A 23672-nucleotide genomic window follows, 5' to 3' on the forward strand; every position below is an offset into this window, starting at 1 on the left:
GATAGGTTAATAATACTGCTGTGTCCTTCAGCATATGTCATCACTACCACGCGAGAAAGTATTTGAGCAACCACCCACCCTTCACCAACTCCTCCACTTATTTCTCCCCTGGTGTTATCCTATGCCCATTAAAAATATTCTCCACACACACACACACACATACATGTTTCTATGCATTACAAGGACGATTTTTCCAAACCAGACATGATTATGTATTACAGGGACACCCCTTTCTGCTCATCCTAGAGAGACGGGACTTGTGCCAAAAATTTTTTTTTTGGGTCGTCCAGGAGAATTTCACTTCAAAACTTGAAAAAACACAATCTAACAGAAAAAGTAAAACCTGAAAAAAAACGTCATTATGAGGTCACTGATAATGAGCAAAATAAGCCACGCCCATGACAAAAATAGTAACTGTGATAACCAACTCACATTATAAGGTCAGTGTCAACAGTCAACACACAGCAAAACTGTCACTTAAGTGACTTGAAGGGCATAACTTAATGAGGCTTGGCTTTTACTCATACACTAAAAAGACTCACCTGATGAGGATGAATTGTTTTGCACATTGACACTGAAATGCAAAGCCACACCAGGTCTTGAGCACATGTTATAAAATTACAATTTTAAGACTGACGAGCATGTTAATAAAGCATGCTTTGTATGTCAGCAGGTTATCTATATCATGTACAGTTTAATAATAGGCAAAAAAAGATACAAACGGGGCAGTAAATGTGGACTCACAGTTTAATGGCATGATACAACTCTATGCTTAAAACAGCTCTTTAAATTTTCAACAGAAAAAAACAGAATACCAGGCTACTCACTTGCCACTTTTTTTGTGATGATTAACGCCATGCTTAAAACAGCTCTTTCACTCTAAAAGAAAAAAAAACAAAAAAAAAAACAGAAAACCGGGCTACTTACCCGCCACTTTTTTTTTCAAGGAAGTGCCACGATTTCTTACAAAATCCCGAATATTTTGTACAGTGCGATTTGCTAAAATGGGATGTTCCGCTGTCTTGCATTGGTCACACTGTACTTTACTCGCCAATTTGCCCTCCTTAATTAAGTCACCTGTTTGCCATCTTTTGTGCAGTCTGAAGTTGTGCCTGCTACGTCGGTATCCGTTTCAGTTGGAGCCTTGTGCAGATGAAGACAAAAATACAAACTAAGCTTAATTCTTAGTAAGATATGCAAGTGCACCACAATTTTTCTTTTATTTTTCAGACAGTATCAACACTCGAGAATGGTAAACTGCACACCGTGAAGCAATGTTGACGATAATGTCAACGCTACATAAATGCCCAGCCCAAATCGTGAACATTGGGCATTGTGGGGAAGGAAAATATACACCTTTTTACGAACTTCAATGTCAGTTTCAGTTGAAGCCTTGTGCCAAAAAGTACAAAAATACAAATAAAATTTAATTCTTAGAAAGAGATGAGACTGTACCCAATGTCGCACATGCACAGTATGTATTGAGAAGAATTAATAGTTCAAACTATATATATTAGGGATGTAACGAAAACCCGATTTGGACCAGATAACCGGTTTTGATTTAAACGATGCGAGTGCGTCGGTGCACAGACAAACGAACCGGTTTAAAAATAGCTTGAGCCGGCCGATGGCCCGGTAAAAATGAGATGAATCGGTTTAAATCGATCGATTAAATGCCATGTCAATTAAAATGACTTGGATGAATGAGAATATTCATAAACTTGCTTGTGACAACTGCATATCCATTTTTCAAAAGTCACCCGAGACTTGACGATGTTCCGTCAGATAGCGCTTCAAGTTTGTGATGGATTGAGAGCAGTAGTGGAAAATTCGGACGAGGTTCACAATGCCCCAGCAAGTTTAAAATCCAAAGTATGGTAGAAATTCGGATTTAATAAAAAGAATGGAGTTCTGGATTAAAGTATCGCCATATGCAAAGACTGTACATCGGCACTAAAATACACAAGTAGTACGACAAATCTTTGCACTCATTTGGTGAGGAGGCATGGATTTCACGTGAAATCAGGCACGGCTAACACTAACACACGTACAGAAAAAGACGCAAACCTACAAGATTTCTTCTGATCGAAACTCGCCCTCAACTCAGTGAGAGGAAAGGTAATAACAGCCTCAATAACCCGGTGTATTGTTAACGATGTACGACCATACTCTGTGTTGAATGAGGGCTTTCGTCACATGATAAAAACAGAGCCCCGTTATGCCATAACTCGACAGCATTTCACAAACAAGTGTGAGTAACAACAAGTAAGTCAAGGATGAAGTCAAAGGACAGCCGAGGATATATAACAAGTTCATTTATGAACAGCTTCTGGATACACTGTCCTCAGAGTGTCAGTACCAGACAGAAAATGCACATAAGGACTGTCTCTAACTTTGAGCGCTGAGAATTTCTCACCCCTACAACCAGTTCATCATTTACAGTCTCTGAATACACTGTCCTCCGTATGCGGGTACCTGACAAGAATATGCACAGTGAGAACTGTGTATTACGTCGAGCGCTGAGAATTTTGAGCCTCTATAACCAATTCAACACTCACAATGTTTGAATACACTGTTCTCAGAATGTCTGTACCTGACAAGAATATGTACAGGGAGGACTGTGCAGAACTTCAAGGTCTGAGAAAATTCAGCTCTTATAACTACATTATGAACAGCTTCTGGATACACTGCCAGAGTGTCAGTACCAGACAGAAAATGCACATAAGGACTGTCTCTAACTTTGAGCGCTGCGAATTTCTCACCCCTACAACCAGTTCATCATTTACAGTCTCTGAATACACTGTCCTCCGTATGCGGGTACCTGACAAGAATATGCACAGTGAGAACTGTGTATTACGTGGAGCGCTGAGAATTTTGAGCCTCTATAACCAATTCAACACTCACAATGTTTGAATACACTGTTCTCAGAATGTCTGTACCTGACAAGACTATGTACAGGGAGGACTGTGCAGTAGGGCTGGGCGATGTGACCGAAAATCAATATTGTGATAAATTCAGCAATTTTGCCTCGATAACAATAAATGCACGATAAATTTCCGCCCGTGGACCAAAATCAAAATAAATGCAGGAAATGCATATTAACTGTTTTTATTGACCAACTGGTACACATTACTTTCAATGAAAAATAGAATTACTAAAATCATTTGAATAAACATTCCTAATAGCTTGCTTTAAATGACGTTAACAATGTCACAAAGAACAGGAGAAAAGGAGTACCTCTCGCAAAATCTTTTCTGCAAATAGATTGCACCAAGGTGCTGTAATGCCATGTGCAAAGGCCTAGGTTTGTGTAAAGGTCTCTTGTAAACAATATAAATAATACCATGTGCAAAGGAGCTAGTGTGGTCTGCAAATAAAATGCTAAATAAAATGGGGGAAAAAAGCCCATGTAAATAAACAAGTGTGCATCATCGGGAAAATGTGCCATCTTGAGTACTCTGGTGTGCAGTCGCCACTTGTCGTCTATGTAATGCACATTCAGGCTCAAACAGGGATCCATGTTGCGACCATAAGTCGGATGTGGATGCAAAATGCTTGACATGTCTCCGCTCCCGTCCCGATGTTGTCCATATCGGGAAGTACGGTTTGCGACAAATATTTTCGTACCTCTTGTCGGCTACTTTCATGAGACGTTTAAATACTGTCCGCTCCATTGTAACTAGAGGAGCTATATCTTTAGCTATGTGCTAGGCTATCGCGTCCACCTCTGAGACGTTCTCTCGTATGGTGTCGCCTCCGTTATGGGCTGTTGTCACTGGTCGAACCTAGCTTCTCCCTTTGAACTTTCAGCACAGAATGATTGTTTTGTGGGAGGTGAAAAAGAAAAGGTTGGACGCGCTGTTTTGGGTGCTTACGACACACTGTGTAGTTCATGTTCTTTTGCTCAAACATCGTCTTTATGGAACCAAAAACATTTCCAAACGCCAGATGTCGAATTTCTTTTCGGGAGAAGCGCGACAGGAACAACTTCAACTAGCGTTACTTCGTCTTCAGCCGTGTCAGCCCTTTCTTGATTTGAATCGCCAGCTACGACCGCGTCTGTTTTCCTTTTTTTTTGGTTCAGCTGGGTGGAGTCACGTGACTACAGCCGCTGGAGCCGTCTTAGAGGGGCATCAACATAGCCGCAGACAGACAACACTTCTTTTTTTTTTTAAACACCGAATTTACCGACATGGGTAAAATGATGTCGGTCAGTGTATTAAATTTCGGTAACGGTAAATTTTCGGTTTATCGCCCAGCCCTACTGTACAGAACTTCAAGCTCTGAGAAAGTTCAGCTCTAATAACTACATTATGAACAGCTTCTGGATACACTGTCCTCAGAGTGTCAGTACCAGACAGAAAATGCACATAAGGACTGTCTCTAACTTTGAGCGCTGAGAATTTCTCACCCCTACAACCAGTTCATCATTTACAGTCTCTGAATACACTGTCCTCCGTATGCGGGTACCTGACAAGAATATGCACAGTGAGAACTGTGTATTACGTCGAGCGCTGAGAATTTTGAGCCTCTATAACCAATTCAACACTCACAATGTTTGAATACACTGTTCTCAGAATGTCTGTACCTGACAAGAATATGTACAGGGAGGACTGCGCAGTAGGGCTGGGCGATGTGACCGCAAATCAATATTGTGATAAATTCAGCGATTTTGCCTCGATAACAATAAATGCACGATAAATTTCCGCCCGTGGACCAAAATCAAAATAAATGCAGGAAATGCATATTAACTGTTTTTATTGACCAACTGGTACACATTACTTTCAATGAAAAATAGAATTACTAAAATCATTTGAATAAACATTCCTAATAGCTTGCTTTAAATGACGTTAACAATGTCACAAAGAACAGGAGAAAAAGAGTACCTCTCGCAAAATCTTTTCTGCAAATAGATTGCACCAAGGTGCTGTAATGCCATGTGCAAAGGCCTAGGTTTGTGTAAAGGTCTCTTGTAAACAATATAAATAATACCATGTGCAAAGGAGCTAGTGTGGTCTGCAAATAAAATGCTAAATAAAATGGGGGAAAAAAGCCCATGTAAATAAACAAGTGTGCATCATCGGGAAAATGTGCCATCTTGAGTACTCTGGTGTGCAGTCGCCACTTGTCGTCTATGTAATGCACATTCAGGCTCAAACAGGGATCCATGTTGCGACCATAAGTCGGATGTGGATGCAAAATGCTTGACATGTCTCCGCTCCCGTCCCGATGTTGTCCATATTGGGAAGTACGGTTTGCGACAAATATTTTCGTACCTCTTGTCGGCTACTTTCATGAGACGTTTAAATACTGTCCGCTCCATTGTAACTAGAGGAGCTATATCTTTAGCTATGTGCTAGGCTATCGCGTCCACCTCTGAGACGTTCTCTCGTATGGTGTCGCCTCCGTTATGGGCTGTTGTCACTGGTCGAACCTAGCTTCTCCCTTTGAACTTTCAGCACAGAATGATTGTTTTGTGGGAGGTGAAAAAGAAAAGGTTGGACGCGCTGTTTTGGGTGCTTACGACACATTGTGTAGTTCATGTTCTTTTGCTCAAACATCGTCTTTATGGAACCAAAAACATTTCCAAACGCCAGATGTCGAATTTCTTTTCGGGAGAAGCGCGACAGGAACAACTTCAACTAGCGTTACTTCGTCTTCAGCCGTGTCAGCCCTTTCTTGATTTGAATCGCCAGCTACGACCGCGTCTGTTTTCCTTTTTTTTTGGTTCAGCTGGGTGGAGTCACGTGACTACAGCCGCTGGAGCCGTCTTAGAGGGGAATCAACATAGCCGCAGACAGACAACACTTCTTTTTTTTTTTTAAACACCGAATTTACCGACATGGGCAAAATGATGTCGGTCAGTGTATTAAATTTCGGTAACGGTAAATTTTCGGTTTATCGCCCAGCCCTACTGTACAGAACTTCAAGCTCTGAGAAAGTTCAGCTCTAATAACTACATTATGAACAGCTTCTGGATACACTGTCCTCAGAGTGTCAGTACCAGACAGAAAATGCACATAAGGACTGTCTTTAACTTTGAGCGCTGAGAATTTCTCACCCCTACAACCAGTTCATCATTTACAGTCTCTGAATACACTGTCCTCCGTATGCGGGTACCTGACAAGAATATGCACAGTGAGAACTGTGTATTACGTGGAGCGCTGAGAATTTTGAGCCTCTATAACCAATTCAACACTCACAATGTTTGAATACACTGTTCTCAGAATGTCTGTACCTGACAAGAATATGTACAGGGAGGACTGTGCAGAACTTCAAGGTCTGAGAAAATTCAGCTCTTATAACTACATTATGAACAGCTTCTGGATACATTGTCAGAGTGTCAGTACCAGACAGAAAATGCACATAAGGACTGTCTCTAACTTTGAGCGCTGAGAATTTCTCACCCCTACAACCAGTTCATCATTTACAGTCTCTGAATACACTGTCCTCCGTATGCGGGTACCTGACAAGAATATGCACAGTGAGAACTGTGTATTACGTCGAGCGCTGAGAATTTTGAGCCTCTATAACCAATTCAACACTCACAATGTTTGAATACACTGTTCTCAGAATGTCTGTACCTGACAAGAATATGTACAGGGAGGACTGTGCAGAACTTCAAGTTCAGAGAAAGTTCAGCTCTAATAACTACTTCAACATTGACAGTGTCTGAATACAGTTTCCACAGATTTGGGTACCTGACAACAATATGCACAGTGAGGACTGTGAGCGCAATGAACTGACTAAGCGCTGAGAACTCGATCAAGCGTCTTCGCAGTGGAAATGCACACAAAGTAATGATGTAAGAAAATTACTTTGTCAAGTATGATTTTGTATGTTAGTATGCGTGTGATTTTTTAAACACCAAAATGTTTTACATTTTGTACTAATATGCATGTTCTCGGTACACCCCATGCATCGAGACGCGTATCGAACCGTCTTTGATGGGGAGATGCGCACCCCAACTACATAGATCTGGAAGCACGATGTGGTTGTGCAACCCCCAACTGGTGCACCTGTTCATAGTTACATTACTGGGAAATTCATTTAAACTCAAACAACTGATTAACACTTGTTGAAAATGAAATTGTTTCTACCTTTAGTCGCCATGGGAAGTCAGAATCACCATAATTGTACGTGATCTCTTCCCCCGGCTCAATGTCCTTGATGGCAAACAAACACAGGTGCGGCTGTCTGCCCAAAGTGATCAACTGCATTCTGCTATTTGGGCAGATGTGATCATCATTCACTAGTCTCCCAAGGGAATTGTCTTCTCTGGCTGCATCAATACTGAAATTGTAAAAAATATATAATTGATTTGAAATGCATAATGACAGAAGCACACCATCTATACATCACCACCACTTTTTCCACTCCAATGTCAATGGCAAAATAAAAGACCAATATAAAAGTGTAAACCAAATTTAGTTTAGCAACTTTTGAACAATAATTTTAAATTACTAGCAATTCGTGTTTAGAAAGTATACTTAACTTGATGAAATTAAGTAAAGTAAAATTTGATTTTAGCACCATTGCGCAGTAGGCTAAAAACCGAGAGATTATATTTCGATTATTTAAGCCACTGTATTACTATGCAGTTTGACCATTAACATAGTGCCTCAATGTAGATCTATTAAAATAAAACTGTACTTATGATAATGATTAAATCAAAATATATGGTACTTGGTACATAAAAAAATGGTACTTTAATAAATGTTGAAAAGCAGTTGTTAAAGATTATGTACAAATGTGGTTAACTTAAACGTTAAATGCAACTTAACTGTGCTTAAGTGATTATTTTATAATCCACTAGTGTTACTAGTAACACTGCTCTCGTCTAAATAAGAGATTGTTAGGGATGTAACGATTCACGCAAGCCCCTATTTGATTCGATTTTCAGTTCACGATATTGATTTGATTATTTATTTATTTTTTTTTAATTGCTCTGTCACGCTCGTTTCTGAGCGCTCGTGTGATTGCTGCAGCGATCAACAAACGAAATACGCGTTGATGTTTAGCGCAAGCATGTAAATGTTGAGTCCATCTTGAATGGAACCAAAAACTATACACTATGCCGAATTGCACTATTATGAAACTACCTATAAACATTAAAAGAAATGCTTGTAAACATATTTCACTTTTCTTGAGCACAAATCCATTGTTTTTATGTTTTTTAATTTTCAAATGTATTTATTGTTGGGTGTTGCCGTTAATGGCCTGAGCCAAATGCATCATGTTAGAATTTGGGTGTTGAATTTTCCGACTTCATGAATGCGACACGCAGTGCATGGTCGTAAGTTAGCATTTTGGCTCTTGCTGTTTCTGTGTCAATCACACGTATATAAAAAAAAAACGTGTTTTGATTTTTAATACGTTAGTTCGCTGACTAACGTGGCCACAACCCACAGTAGATGCTACATTATGATAGCGTACTACAACGAGACATCATGTGCGACGTTCCATCAGACGCACTGGGTAGCATGTGCGTGTTAACTACATTTAGCTTTCAGACACGACAGTCCTTGCCCTAATTAAATCGGGTGTCAGCCGCAACGCGTTTCCTTTATTAATGCTCGTTCATCACTGCTGTGTTGCTATGAAAGGGAAGTTTACATTTTATTTAGAAATTATGCGTAGCGATGCAGTTTTTTCCCCAGCAAAGACATGAGAGAGCGGCTCTGATTAACATAGTGTTGCGAATCGATTTTTAAATTTTTTTTAGATCAATGCATATTTTGAGCAGTTTATAATTATATTAAATCACTTTTCAATGAATCTTTACATCCCTAGGGATTGTTCATGATTTTAAATTGTCTGAAGAATCACTCTGTGAACTGTGGCTGACTGTGGCAAATACCTAGCTAAAGTTATCTTTACTATTGCTCGCTACAACCCTGACTAAAGATTAAAATCAAAGTAATTCATATCACACATTGTCATATTGTGGTTATTGTTCTGTGCATAAAATGGACATTAGTTAATTATTTCATCTTTGATGTCCAAATGAATACAGATCGAATGAAACGTGGATTTGACTGCAGTTTTCATTCATTGTTTGATTTTGTTAATATTCAAACTTCTATTCTCTTATTAAATGTATGGTTACAATTTTTAAGAACTGTTCATTCCACTTATTCTGTTCTGTCATTGGCTTTTTGGGGTTATTACTGCCAGATGTTTTTAATTAAATTAGCAAGTGCCAATGTCATTTCTGTTGCAAAATTATTCAGATAAAAAGTTAAGTTGGCTTTAGTTTTACTCATCCATCCAAAAGAGAATATAAGAAATCAAAGCTTCTGAACATTAAATGAAATTTACTTTTAATAGTTCAGAACCCATATAAGTTACTGTAGTCAAATGTATTTAGAATGCTGCACGCTTATCATTAACTATGAAATGTTTTTGAGTTTGAGTACTGAACACTCAATCAAATATGTTCCTGAAATCAATAATGTCTAAGTCACACTTTTTATGAGGGGAGTTGTTTTTTGTCAACTAAAGTCAACTTATATTTTACAATGTAGTACTACCACGATACAAAGTACCAGGTTTTTATATTGTTGACAACACGCAATATAAACATACCATAGTCTTTTTCCATTGAAGCGAAACTCAAACAAGAAAACCTTCAGGGCATCATGGTAGATTTTAAGTCTGTTTTCACGCTCCTGTTGGCTAATCAGTTCACCTCGATATTCTATCAGAAAGTCTCCCTTCTGTAAATGGCAGGAACTGAACACTCCTCGACCTTACAAGGGAAAGAATTAGGATGAATTAGAATCAATAAATTAAAACAATGATGAAAACAAGGCTCAAACTAAAGAAGTGATTGCCAATCCTCACCTTTAAATGAATTGATATATTTTATGATGAACCTATCCTTGTCCTTGCCCAAGGAAACAAAATATTCTGCCTCTTCTTTAGGTTTAACCTTGGTTCTCTGTGGCCTCATTGCTGAGATAGCTTGCAGAAGATGAATACCTAAATAAAGCCATAAAGGGGGAATTACAAGTTAAACTATCCGGTGTATAATTAGTTTAGTATAACTGTTTTGCAGTTGACTTTCAGTATTTCAGTGTACCACAAGAGCCAGTGTAGTAAATACGATGGAAAACTAAATAAAATATACTGCATGTGTCACAGCACAGCTCTACTAATTGTCAGTAGAAACGAGGTGTAAAAATACACTAATAGACTATAATATGTTTTCATTAAAAGAGTTCAGATTTAAGTAATACACGAGCCAGTGTAGTAAATACAATAAAAAACAAAATAAAATGTACTGCATGTGTCACAGCACAGCTCTACTAATTGTCAGTAGAAACGAGGTGTAAAAATAAACACTAATAGAATATATGTTTTCATTAAAAGAGTTCAGATTTAAGAATAAATGCAGCATTTTACCAAATTATGAGTGCAGAAGTACCCAAATTTTGTCCATATTGATGAGACCTAGTAATTATTTAGAACATTTAGATTATTATTTAAAACCGCAAAGGTAATTGTACTTTAAATGAATAAATTGCAGTGCTATAGTAGCAATGCATGAAGTTAGGGAGGTAGGCCTCTTAATCACAAAAGAAATTAACATCAATACTCCACAATACACGGACATACATTGATACCAATGCTTTCCTCAGTATATCTACACATTCATCTACCAATCCACCAAAAACGTCATGTTCAGTCTGTCTGTTTGCGATTTCAATAAGCAGTTCTCTAACTCAATTGACGGTTAGCGATGCTAACGTTAGCTAGCGATGCTTCCCGGTTAGCTAGCGATGCTAACTGGGAAGCGCCAGACTACACTGAACTTGCATTAATATTCATTTGCCCGCAATTACATGTAATTGCAGTTTACACAAGCGACCAACATTTAAAAAAAACGCTCCCGAAACGAATCCCGGAGGAAAACAATATCGAGAAAGCTGAGCCTTACCTTTGGGGGAGAGCTGCAGGTGAAACGTGCCGATTAGGACGACCAAATGGAACGGCCGCGGTACTTCCGGTGCAATATCCATTAGGAGCAGCTGATCAATGCTTGCGCACAATCCGGCCATCATCGCGCCGAAATTCATATAGTACATTTTTGGCACATATTCAAAATCATGTCATGTAGACAGAATGGAATGGTAAATAATGGAACAGTGTATGGCTCTGACAGATTCTCTCTGTCTTTGCTGCCAGCTGTTCGGAATGATGGTCATAAACAACTGTCAACCACTGTACGGTGTGTGTATTTTTCTTGTTGAAATGAATAACAATTGAAACAATTAAATAACTCATTTAGTTATATCATTAATTTTGGCCCAAGTCCACTTGCTGATTTTCAGTGACTATTGCAAATCATAGATGGCCTAATCACCAGAAAAAGTTAAGGTGAAAATAGCCCTATATTTCAGATTTTTTTAATATATAATAAATCCTTTCTATATTTATTTTTTTATATATTTGAGGCAAAAAATTAGTGCAGTTATTAACAATAATAGTTTTATTGCAAATGTGGAGATATTTTTAAGTGATTGGCTAACAAATTACTGTCAAAATTGTGACTAATTGTAACATAACAGAATGATTTGGCTGGCTCAAGACAGCCCACCTGAAGATTATCTTAATGTAGCAGTAATTAAGCCACACTCAACATACGGAGGATTGAAAGTCCATCCATCCATCCATCCATTATCCGCCGCTTATCCGGGGTCGGGTCGCGGGGGCAGCAGCTTCAGCAGGGAAGCCCAGACTTCCCGCTCCCCAGCCACATCTTCCAGCTCTGCCGGAGGGATGCCCAGGCGTTCCCAGGCCAGCCGGGAGACGTAGTCTCTCCAGCGTGTCCTGGGTCGTCCTCTGGGCCTCCTGCCGGTGGGACATGCCCGGAACACCTCACCAGGGAGGCGTCCAGGAGGCATCCGCTACTTGATTTGAATCGCTAGCCACTACCGAGTCATCAATTTACTTTCCTGTTCAGATGGGTGGAGTCATGTGACGACATGCGCTGTAGCCATCGTAAAGGGGCATGAACATAGCCACAGACAGAAAAGACTTTTCCTTTCTTTTTTTTTTTAAACACCGGATTTACCAACATGGGCAAAATGATGTTGGTTATTGGAATAAATTTCGGTAACGGTAAATTTCCGGTTTATCGCCCAGCCCTATTATTTTGTGTGTGTTAACTACAGCTCGCATCCAGACACAACTGTCCCTACGTCAGAAATGAAGTCTGGCATCAATCAAAACATGCAAACTTTTTAGATGCTTGTTCATCCCAGGCACGCTACTATGAAAAGGATGTAGACCTTGTGAAAAGTAAATCCGTGAAATGTGTCCACTTTCGGACTCCATTGCTCACGCTGACACAGTTTATCTATGAAACTTCACTACCCACAATGCTTCTGTTTTGAATCTGTCATGATCCACGTCGGGCATGACAGGGTTTTGTTTTTGTTTTCGCGTGCATGCGGTTTTGTTGTTGTTTTGTCAGCTGAGTGGGGCGTTTCCCCTCAGCACTCCTTCCTCACCAGTCACGCACCTGCTCATCGTTACCCATCACACACCTGATCCCCATCTGCTCCCCTTATTACCGGACTATTTAAGCTTCCCATGCCATCAACCCAGTGTCGGATCATTATCCCGCTTGCTCCCTGTTGCTGCCTTACGGACTTTACGACTCTCGCCTCGATCTCGTTTTGTACTTCGTCCCAGTTTTTGTTCTCGTCCTCGACCCAGTTTTGTCACGTTTAGTTTGCCTTTGTTATTTTGCACCCTGCCACGTTTGTTTGTCCACGCCACGTTGTTTGTCCTCGTCTTGATTAATTTAATAAATTCCCCTTTAAGTTACCCTTATGCCTGGCTTCCCCGCATTCTTGGGTCCACCCCCCTCCTCGCCGACCGGCAAGCATGACAGCATCAAGGATGACCCGAATTACCACTAATACACAAGTGCATTGCAGATAAGTCATTGCAGATATGTAGTTTTCTTGCAACACTGTCATGAGAGAGTGGTGTGCATACAGATACTTTTTGTTACATCGATGCATATTTTAAGCAGTTTAAATCAATATATACATTATAGATTAATCTTTCCATCCCTAGTTAGTACCAACACCGTGACAGCAACACGGATTGTCATATTGTTATGATAGGAAGGGGTTGGTGGCTGTGAAGAAGGCTCTGTCTCGGCAAACAAGCGCTCACAAAAACACACAGCATTTTGACAAAAAACATTACGGGGACATGCACTCACACACATAAACACAAAGCATTTTGACAAAAACAGAAATTATGGGGGCATCGTGGGGACAAATGACCATCAGCCAATCAAAAGCTGTGAAATACACACAGTGTGAATTATTAAGTAGGGGGTGCAATACAAGGTCCTACCTACAGGGGCGTTTTCTCACACACAATAATACACAACATTCATGTTATTATGGTTTAAAGGGACATTGGCTAAAATTTGGAATTTAAGCATTCTACACCCTTAGCAACATGATAGCATTGTCCGAATTATGAGGACATGGGCTGTGTCCTCGTAATTCAAATTGTCCTTGCGGTGTTGTGTGTTTTCAGGTCAAATGTCCCTGCAATGCATGAAAACAAACACACACAAATTTAAGCAATCACAGGCTTCACAAGCCTCATTGGTTGTTGCCATGGGGACACTGATGTGGTTGTCTCTGTAAGCTGAGTTACACTGACCCAGTCTTGGCTGAGGGAGACGCATTGCAGCATTTCTGCAAGAGGGAGGGATGGCTTATGCTGCATGACAGTACGCACGCAGCATCACATCGTGTTCAGAGTGAGAAGCAGCAACAGCATCACACAAATGCAATCACTTAAATGGGAGCTAAATTTAGTGTGAAAGACTTTGCTGCTTCTCTTTCTGCTTCATTATTTACATTTCATTAGAAGACACCTTCATTAGACTGGTCGGAAAGGGAAATATTGACGACTACTACAAGGCTGCGTAAAACAATGACCAGCCATTGTTCGGCACAATGTTTGATGAGTAAACAAACTGTGGTCCAATTTGTATTTGTAGATGGATGGTTCTCTGTGGCCCACTAAAAATCGCACATTGTGCAGCTCAGCTGCTAATGAAATTGTGAAAGGGTGAGAGTTTATTGTTTTAACCAACATGGAAAAGTACAAGAGGGCGCATAATAAAAGCGAGTTAACAATATCGTCCATGGTTTTAATAAGGTTCAAGCTCATGTGACGGTATATGAATAAATGTCGAACTTTATGCGACATTAGCCTTTATTCCAGTCATTTAAGCTATTGTAAATGAAGTTCCAAGTGACATTAAAAGAGGGCTATCAGTTAAGTTTAGGACTTAATTTGACACAGTCTGTCAAAGTTGAGGCTAAAAGCCACAGAGTGAAACATGCTAAGAAACAACAAGAATGTAGGACAATGAAGTCTCCTGTTTTTGCGGTACGTTTCACCATGTGGCTCATGGCAACAGACACCTTTTATTCAAGAGTAAGGTGAGGTTTGCAAGAAAGTGGGCAAAATAAGTATTTCATTTGAAAAAATAATGTAGAGCATCTGTAACATTTTTGCCCATGTGTAATTTCTTGTAATAAACCTATTAGCTAATTATTGAATAAATAAAATAGTGCAAACATCTAGAACCGTCAGTCAAGCTAATGTTGACGTGTGTTTAGTTTTGTCGTTTCTAGCTGTGTGTATTGTCAAATATTACGATGGCATCGGTAACAATTCTGCTCGACCAATGGGCAAGCAGCCAGGGGCCAACATTAATAAAATTGTATTGTCTTGCATTGAATTAAGCCTTTTTGAGCTGCGAGCCCAGTTGCGAAGGACCTGTCAGAACCGGTACTGGATCGCTGTTATTTTATGATACAATACAATAAGTGAAAGTCTACATCAGAGATGTGCACTTCACCCTATTTTGCCAGCCCGTCCAATGTCCGAGCCCTGGGCACACTTCCGTATTCGTCCCTGTGTCTTTATTCATAAAACAAATGTCCATCGTTCCCTTGTTCTTTTAAAGTGCTCCGCCATTGCATTTCACCACACTGTGCCCCTAGACCAAAATAAAAAATCAAAATAAAAAATCAATAAAGAAACATCCGCGTATGACGAGAGGAAATTCATAAACATTATTTAAAGCTCATTAGCTGGCTAATTTCCTATTCACTTCCACTTACCGTAAATTTCAGACTATAAAACACACCTGATTAAAAGCCACAATGACTAAATTTAGCCATAAAAACCAATTTGTACATACATTAGCCGCTTTGGACCAAGAGTCGCAAGTCTTCATGTTATTAAATGGGGTGTTATAAACACTGGGAGACACTTTGGAGTGGAGACGCAGCTATCGTTACACAGGGTGCCAACATAACAATCTAAGTAGCAATACTGCCAAAACAACAAACAGTGACGCCATGTTTGATGATGCAGTTCCGACACAGTGGAGCAAGTCGATGACCTAACACACAATTTTTAGACACTCGTAAACTGCGCTTTTCAAACAATACGTGTCCTTCTACTACACATACACTTCAATAAGGACTGTACATATTGGGATTGGGCTAATATATTTTAAAAAGATTAAGCTTTTGGCATTTTTTTTTACTGTTAACTAGTAAGATAATATTGAATATTGTTGCAATAGGCATACCTGATCAAAACACTTCAACTGAAATTGATGACATCATTAACTGGTATTTATTAGCATTAGCATTTAATATAGTAGTTTACCATTTCAACTGTTTCCGCTCGAGGTGGCTTCATTTCAGTCAGACCGTGTAAAAAATGGTCACTGTCCATCAATACTGAACAGCAACAAAGTTGGCATAGCAAATTTCACTTATCAGTCACACAAGAAACATCCGTGCAAAGCACAACAAGCGGGGCGTCAACAGTGGCTGACAAGAGGGCCGCCGTCAATGTTGTTCAAGTAGCTCGCTGCATAGTGGCTAAGCTGGTCGTCAAAATATGTCAAAGTGAAACCAGTCCGTGTTAAAAAAATGATTGGAGACTGGACAGCTGCCCTAGAGAACCAAATCATCTGCTTGCACTGTACCGTACTGTAAGTCAGGGGTGGGCAATTCATTTTACAAACATGAGAAATTGTGTTAAATTCAAATTAATGTATTTTTATAAAGCAGTAAAATGTATTCTTTTATTAAGGTGCTACTTGTGGTATACGTTATAAGTAGGAAACTAAATGATAGAAGAAAATTACCAGAAGTGGCAAATCCAGTGCCAAAAGAAAAAAACCCTGCTGCAGTTTGGCTTTAGCCACAGGTGATTCTACTTAAATAGAAGGTTAACGAGAGCTTGTTTAGCTGGATTTGCCACATCTGATCATCAAAGCTACTAAGAAATTGGTTACAATATTATCAGTGTAGCTGTGGTTAAAAATAATCATACGCTTATTACCACCGTTTTCTGACCTGAAGAAGCAACTTTCCCTGGCTAATGTCACCGCAGTGCGTCACTTGCATGATATGTTTGGCACAGTTCTTACACAAGACACAAATCCCCCATTTTTATCCAGGCTTGAGACCAGCAGTGGCCTGGAATCAGCATATGAAATCAAGCTTGAAATAATTCACTTTCTTTGCGGGGCAGGGTTGCTAATCAATAAGTTAATTTGAGAAGCTAATTTCAAAGATTGAGTGGCATTCTTTTGAAAGCTAATTCCAGGGACTTGAAGCAATTTAATGTTTTATTAAACAGTAAATATAATTTTTATTTTTTAAATTCCCATTGTGAATCGCGCTAAGGACAAGCAGGTGAGGCAGAGCCCCCCTGTCACCACGCCTTCATGTGAACAGTTAAAAGACAAAAAAAATAAATAAATAAAACGAATACAACTGATAATGATTACATAATACGACTTTCCATTTTAGTTCTTTGGTCCGCGCATTACCCTGTTTGTCTATTTCATTCCAATAATGAGACAAAAGATGCGGGTGTTGCCAAGTTTACTATCACATAAAGCTGCCAAATTACATGAATGCTTAGCATGTCTAAGAAGCCTATAAAATACCTCACAGCCTTCCAGTTGTAATTATTAGCAAGAATAATGTCCTTTACAGCGTTTTATTTGCCAACAGTTTTTATATAGTCATCATGGAGACAAATGCTGGAAACAAAAGTGTCGTTTAATCATCTGGCTCCAAACTCGACACTAATGATGGATTGTGAAACTGGCTCATTAGCTCTAAGGGAATAAAATGGCACAATGACTACACAATGCCTACACAAATTGTTATTATTATCAGATTGAACCGAGGGTTTATTTGGCCTTAAATGGGTGGACGAAGTGGTCAATACACTTGTCAAATGCAAAATAATATTCTTTAATGCTTACCTACCTCACTATCTCCTTTGTGGCGCGCGGCCTTAGTGGCTTGCTGATCGTAAGGACGTGGTCTTCAAATTTGGACAGAATTTTCCATGTTCTAGTGTTGTTACTTTGGGTAGCGTACCTCATCACCCAGTCAATAACAACGAAGAAAAAAATCCTGGCATCACAGACCCGTGCTTAAAACCTGTTTTCACATTAAACCAGGGGCAGCCAATTGGCGTCAAGAACTTACTTAATACGTCACACATATGTGCATGAGCAAGCAGACACAAAGTCATATATATATAAATATATGTTTTTTTTAACACATATGTGTAGTGAAATAAAACCATAGTGGGACAACAGTATCATTGCAGTCTGTGGGACTGAGAGGCATACAACAAAGCCACCTTCCTTGACTGGCCGAGACGGAGACAAAAAAGCAGCAGTCGGCTTGAAGAACTAGGAGCAAGGAAGTTGGGGTATCTTGTGAGTGGACTGAATTGTTTACAACTGTTGAACTGTCAAGCAATATAACCTTTAGAAGCAAACGCAACAAACAAATATAAGCCGACCAAGGCAAAAATATGACGAATCAACAATGAAGCCGGCCAAGCAAAGACGTATAAATGTGCCACCACTTCCAGTATCTTGCTCACGGCTTCACCTGTACAACAGTGGGTAAAGAGGAGAGACCACAGAGCGTACTGTGTCTGAAAATACTGTCTGCTGACAGCATGAAGCCGAACAAGTTGAGACATCATTTGGTGACTTCACATTCACATTAAAGTTGGGATACTAATTTAATATCAATATGTATCGCGATAGTCACGTGATCAATATCAATAGAAAGCTAAAGTAGTCCTAATATGGTTGGTCAACACTAATGCATACACCGCAAGAAAGAATTAGTTGAATACACATTGTATGAACATTGAATGAAGACTAATGTAGGTGTCTGAACAATATTGTTTTGATCTAATGGAAATAAACATTAAAGCATTGGTGGAGGTGAAACTGCATTACACAACATTACAAGGTAAACAAAACAGTTGAAGCTAAAAAAAAAAATAAAAAAATTAGTCAATCAATAATTAGCAACATTGACTGATAAGAACTACAAATTTAATATTCATACTGACCAGTTTATTTGACTTTTTCATAGTTGCGTTGACTTTTAAGTCTTAAGTTTTATATCGTTGCAGTCCTGCGAAAAACATGCATGTCCAATTTTGTCATTTTTTGGTTTAATTTTCACGTTAATGGGATGTATGTCGTAGAAACACCATTAACATGAAAATAAAAAAAATAAATAATTAAATGGACGTGTTTTTCACAGGACAAAATATGGTCAAATAAATTACGTAAATTCAACCCTTTTTCCATGGGTTCAACAGTAAAAAAAAAAAAAGAAAAAAACTCAATACATATCGATCAACCGGTTCAGGGTGTACTCCGCATACTGCCCGAAGATCGCTGGGATAGGCTCCAGCACCCCCTGCGACCCTTGTGAGGACAATCAGAACGGATAATGGATAGATCGACATATATCAATTTGAACTAATATGAAATATTTAGATCGCAATATAATTGTCAGCCATATCGCCCAGCCCTATTTCACATCCCGAACACAAAACCCATTGATTTCTGAAAAAAAAAAAAAAATCAAGTAAACATAAAAACTTTCAAGAAGGCGGGACCACTTTGACCAAGTACAAAGTCATCACCACCTAAGTGACATTCCCCGAGGGGAATCAAGTAAGACAGAAGATGCATCCCTCTTAGTAAAATAAATGTTATTTCAAAATAAAATTGTGCACTGAAATAAATGGAAATATGACACTTTCTCTACCGTGTTATATAAAGGTATGTTGATGGAAGTGACACTAAGTGATTATTGTGATTACTCTCACAGAGTTGTAGACCTACCCTCTTCGATCTGCCAGCCTGCATTCACCTAAGAAATTACCATCATTGGGTGTTCGCGCCGATTTCTGCTGCATAGGATTTATGCTGTTCATGAAAACTGAGCTCAATATATGTACATGTGAATTATCATTGCAAACAATTCTGTCATAATGAGAGTTTTATAAATATGTTCTTGTTTCAGTGAATCTCTCAAATTAAGTGAAGCAGAAGAAACACTTTGTAAGCGAGATGTCCACCAGTGTGGGGGTGTTGAAAGGGATCAATCACAAGCTATAGAAGCCTACGCATTTGTGTTTTTGGAGCTTGATGGGGAACGGTTTGCAGCCTCCATCGTCTGAGCTGGCAGCAGCACATCTACGGCCCACACAATCCCAACACACAGCCTCACATGTTGGAATGTCACCCGTTCTCAGCTATTTATTTGTGAACTTCCAAGGTTAAGTTTGTATAACAAAATCAACAACAGAAACGCATAACAAATGAAGGTTAAGTATTTCCACTGAAAACGATATTCGATGAGGAGTACTGACTCATATGACAATATTTACTGTTAAACCTAGCTGTCGATTTTCCTGATGTCAGGAGAATCTCATCTAGACAACGTTTACATGACGTCGATTGGGGGTAAAACCTCCCAAATATTATATCGAAAGTGCCTTTTGTTGAGACGATGATGGAGTTTTGGGGGTTTGAATATGCAAAAATTTGAAACCACCCTACAGCGTGTAAAAGTTGGATCCGCTCCGCCGTTACGTTGTAAACGTCCCAAAATTCAAAACTCCGCTGAGATCTGCTCACGTCACGTACATGTGCCAGTACATGGAAGTAAACAAACATGTCTGACTATTTCCATCCATCTGCCCATCGAGCGGCTATGGCTGCTCTAATAACCCAACAGGAGTACTTCCAACAATTTTACAAACTCTATTCATCTTATATTTTTTTTTGCCAATAGCCATCAATTCAGTTTTCACGGCACAGATGATTGACGTAGAACACAGACCAGAGACAAAGGGAAATGGTGGAGTAACATTACAGCAAAAGAATTCCACACACACTTGCGTCTTTTGTTCAGATCGTCATCAGATAAACATTCTGTAGCTTTTCTTTAGTTCACCAAAACCGTGTTTACGACTTCTTGATTTATGATGGTGACTGTTAACCATAGAAGCATTCAAATCAGCGTTCAGATCGGCTCTGCACAGACAAGCATGCATGCCAAAAACATGACTTTTTTTGCAGCAGCAGCACTGGCGGTACTTTGTATTTTGTTACTTTGTGCTGTTTCATTTGTCTTTACTTCCAGCAGTAAGGTTGGCAGTTTTCATTGTTTCACCTGTGATAAAATTGTTATGGGGCTACATTAAATACAGTACACTGACTAAGATGAAATCTATTTTGAAACCGGCCGGGTTCTCTACCACCAGCCTTTTTTGGGGGGAAAGCCTGTATTTCATTCATAAATATAACACCAGCGTTGAACAATCCGTCTAAATCATTGTCGGAATCAATTCATTGACCGGATTACAATCGACCGTCGTTTTTTTTTTTTTTAACCTTTAACAGTTTTGTGTACATAAGTGTAATTTGCAATGTCCACCATTGCATTAATGCTTATTTGCATTAGATGCTTCTACAAAACAATATTGTTAAGGCACCTGCATAAGCCTTCCTTCAATGTTCAAACAATGTGTGATGAACTAATACCTTCTTGCGGTACACGCATTAGCGTTGACCAACCACCTAAAGGAATACTTCATCTTATTAGCGGACTCAGTATTGCCATAATCCATTCATATTTTGCAGCCATATTTTGACTTCTGAGTGGAATGCCGGACATGGCTCCTTTACTTCTAGACAACGTCTCCTTCAGGAGGTGTTTAATCGAGTTAATGGGCATAATATCATCCACTGGTCATTTATTTGAACGTTGTTACGCCACTCTCTCGTTATGTGTATGGCGCACGTCCGCGCCGTTAGTTTAGCTGTGTCTTCTTTGTTGGTTTAACGGCTTCTTATTCGTTGGTTTAAATGACTCTTTTTCATATTTGGAGGCCGCTGTGCGCTGCCTACAACACACTCAGTGCCGCGGTCGTGGCATGCGTGCTCAAAACATTTGTCTCATTACCAGGATGAATTTTTAAACTCATTAGTTTTGTATCGATTTCTCCAAAACAAACTCAAATGCAAGCTAATATAATTTTACTTATTAAGATAAAAAACATAAATTGAACTTGTTGAAAAATGGAACATCTCGACTCTATGATCCTTTAGGGAGCGTGAGCCACAAGGACAACACAATAGAAATTCCCATCATTATCGGACATTCATTCCTTTAAATACCGAACTGTTTTTTTCTTGTCATAACAGTAAACGTTATTTCTCACTTTACTTTTTTCCTTGCATTGTCCTATAGAAATAATCATCCGATGTCTTACATCAACACGATCTAAAAGTGTCCTCCATTTGTCCCCCAAGTGCCTTAAAAGATAGCAAGAAAAGAAATGAATAAATTATTATGCATGTACAGTATGCCAATCTAATTTATTATTATTATTATTATTATTATTATGTGCATAACCTATATGTTATTGTATCTATCCATTCATAAGGCAGTATTGCTATTATTCTAAAAGTAATACTGGTGGTGAGCTGGTATTTTATCTTGCATAAGAACTGATCTCCTCACATTTCAATGAGTTCGCCTTAAAATTATTAATGACCAAGAAGTTTAACCACTTGTTTTGATCAGAAATATGTTCCCCCCCCCTCCAAAAAAAAAATCTGTTCAAGAACAATCCCTTTAGTACCCTTGTTTTGTGTCATAATTACCAGCACATCTCCCAATGATGTCATGCCCCCCATGGTCAAAACCAATTTGTATTGATTGAAAAAATGTTCTACTCTGTGAAATTATTGTCACAATGTTGGTTTTCTCAAAACATTTGTCTCAGACAAAACTATATTACACAGTCAAATGTAGCCCCGCCCCTCTCGCCTTGCATGTTTCTCGATTTAAACGTCATCAGTCTATCTTTCTATTTTGGGGACTTTTTGTCTAGCCTGTTGCATAATTTCAGGGTCATTTGCAGAGTGTGGTTTAAGCCACATCGCAGCACAGATTTGACACTTATGACTAATGTTGTGTCTTGCCCAGATCAGAGACTCTTCAGACTCACTATCTCAGATGTTGCCTTCGGGTCAGAAGATGTTGCTTTAACTCTAAATTAGGTCACCCAAATTTACTCATCTGAAATAGTTGTGGCAAGTAGTGGTGCACGATAACAACCCACGCGGGCCCATGGCCGCCTTCTTTGCACAAAGGGTATAATCTTAAACACCTGAATTCGTTTAATCATAATAATACGCCCCCCCCCCCAAAAAAAATAAATAAATAAAATCTTGTCAAGGCAGCATCTGTCTTTTTTCAAGGCGTGTGAAGCAATTATTATTGAAATGGCGTGATTGTTTCTGCAGCTTATGAAATGGCCGGCTAAATCATCATCCATCATATTACTTACTTAATCACACCACGTCCTCCTCAAATGATAACGCAGCAGTTAGATTCCCTCAGAGTGGCGCTAATTTGCATACTCCGACCAAGACCGTTTTCAAATGGGCTTTTCTAACGACCGCTACGTCGAATCATTCGCCAATTTCGGCATTAATCCTCGACAGAAAAGGTCCAAGCGTCCAAAGTCGATCGCGTCAAAGCCGAGAAGAAACGGTGAGGGCGTCTTACCGTCCTGGGTTCGACCGTGTGGATGGAGCAGAGGGAGGGGCGCTGATGTTGCGGAGGAGATGAAGCCACGATCGGCCTGCTAGGCTCGACGCAGCTCATGCCACATTCAGTGACGGCTCGGAAAAGCTAGTATTAGCAGTTGCTGCGGTTTAAGAGGCAGCCGAACAGTTAGTCAATTTCAAGATCCTCATCATAATTGTCTATATCAAATTTGGACTAACGGGTCGTTTTCGTAGCATGCCTCGCATTAATAAATGGATGATTAATAATAAACCGCTGCGTCAGAGACAATGGAACGTGTATACTCATTTACTTCAACGGTACCTAATTTAATTGACATGTTTAATTCGTTTTGTGACCAAGCTCGCGACTGATTCTGAAATTAGTGGTCTCCTTTGAAAAGCAATGCTCGGTCGCTGCCCCTCAAAAATACCATTTCAAATATTGGTTTCAAAAGAAAAAAATAATATTGAATGCTTATCGTTCCCTACGCCTACATAAAAACACAATAAAACAAAAACACAATAAAGATAATGAGCAGAGCTGGGCACTTAACCCCATTTTTTGCCGGTCAGTCCCCCCTCCGCCCTGCAGCCGCTATCTGGGTACTGTTCGGGCCTTGACCCTCCGGCCTAATTCATAAAATCTGTCACCCCACCACCCCCACACCCC

At 39.4% G+C, this 23672-nt stretch overlaps 2 protein-coding genes across 3 annotated transcripts in view; both read right to left on the reverse strand.

Annotated features, from left to right (window-relative positions):
* map1aa (microtubule-associated protein 1Aa) overlaps window positions 1–23672 on the reverse strand; it is a 47560-nt gene that overhangs the window by 15235 nt on the left and 8653 nt on the right. Inside the window, exon 1 of one of the 2 annotated variants that reach the window (XM_088295264.1) lies at window positions 23001–23069. The exons of the other annotated variant lie outside the window; for it this stretch is intronic. The gene's annotated coding sequence lies outside the window, so the exon portion shown is untranslated. Of the gene's footprint in view, window positions 1–23000; window positions 23070–23672 lie in introns of those variants that run through there. 2 annotated transcript variants of the gene reach the window in all.
* LOC148336758 (N-lysine methyltransferase KMT5A-A-like) lies at window positions 152–13583 on the reverse strand. Its single transcript, XM_088295280.1, has 5 exons — window positions 10943–13583; window positions 9847–9984; window positions 9589–9751; window positions 7101–7293; window positions 152–1143 (listed from the first exon to the last, which is right to left on the reverse strand). Exons 1-5 carry the CDS (start codon window positions 11088–11090, stop codon window positions 1069–1071), a joined length of 717 nt encoding a protein of 238 aa, XP_088151406.1. The 5' UTR covers window positions 11091–13583; the 3' UTR covers window positions 152–1068.

Source organism: Idiotropiscis lumnitzeri, chromosome 5 (assembly GCF_059441095.1).
Source record: "Idiotropiscis lumnitzeri isolate Australia: NSW breed Sydney's pygmy pipehorse chromosome 5, RoL_Ilum_1.0, whole genome shotgun sequence".
NCBI lineage: Eukaryota > Metazoa > Chordata > Actinopteri > Syngnathiformes > Syngnathidae > Idiotropiscis > Idiotropiscis lumnitzeri.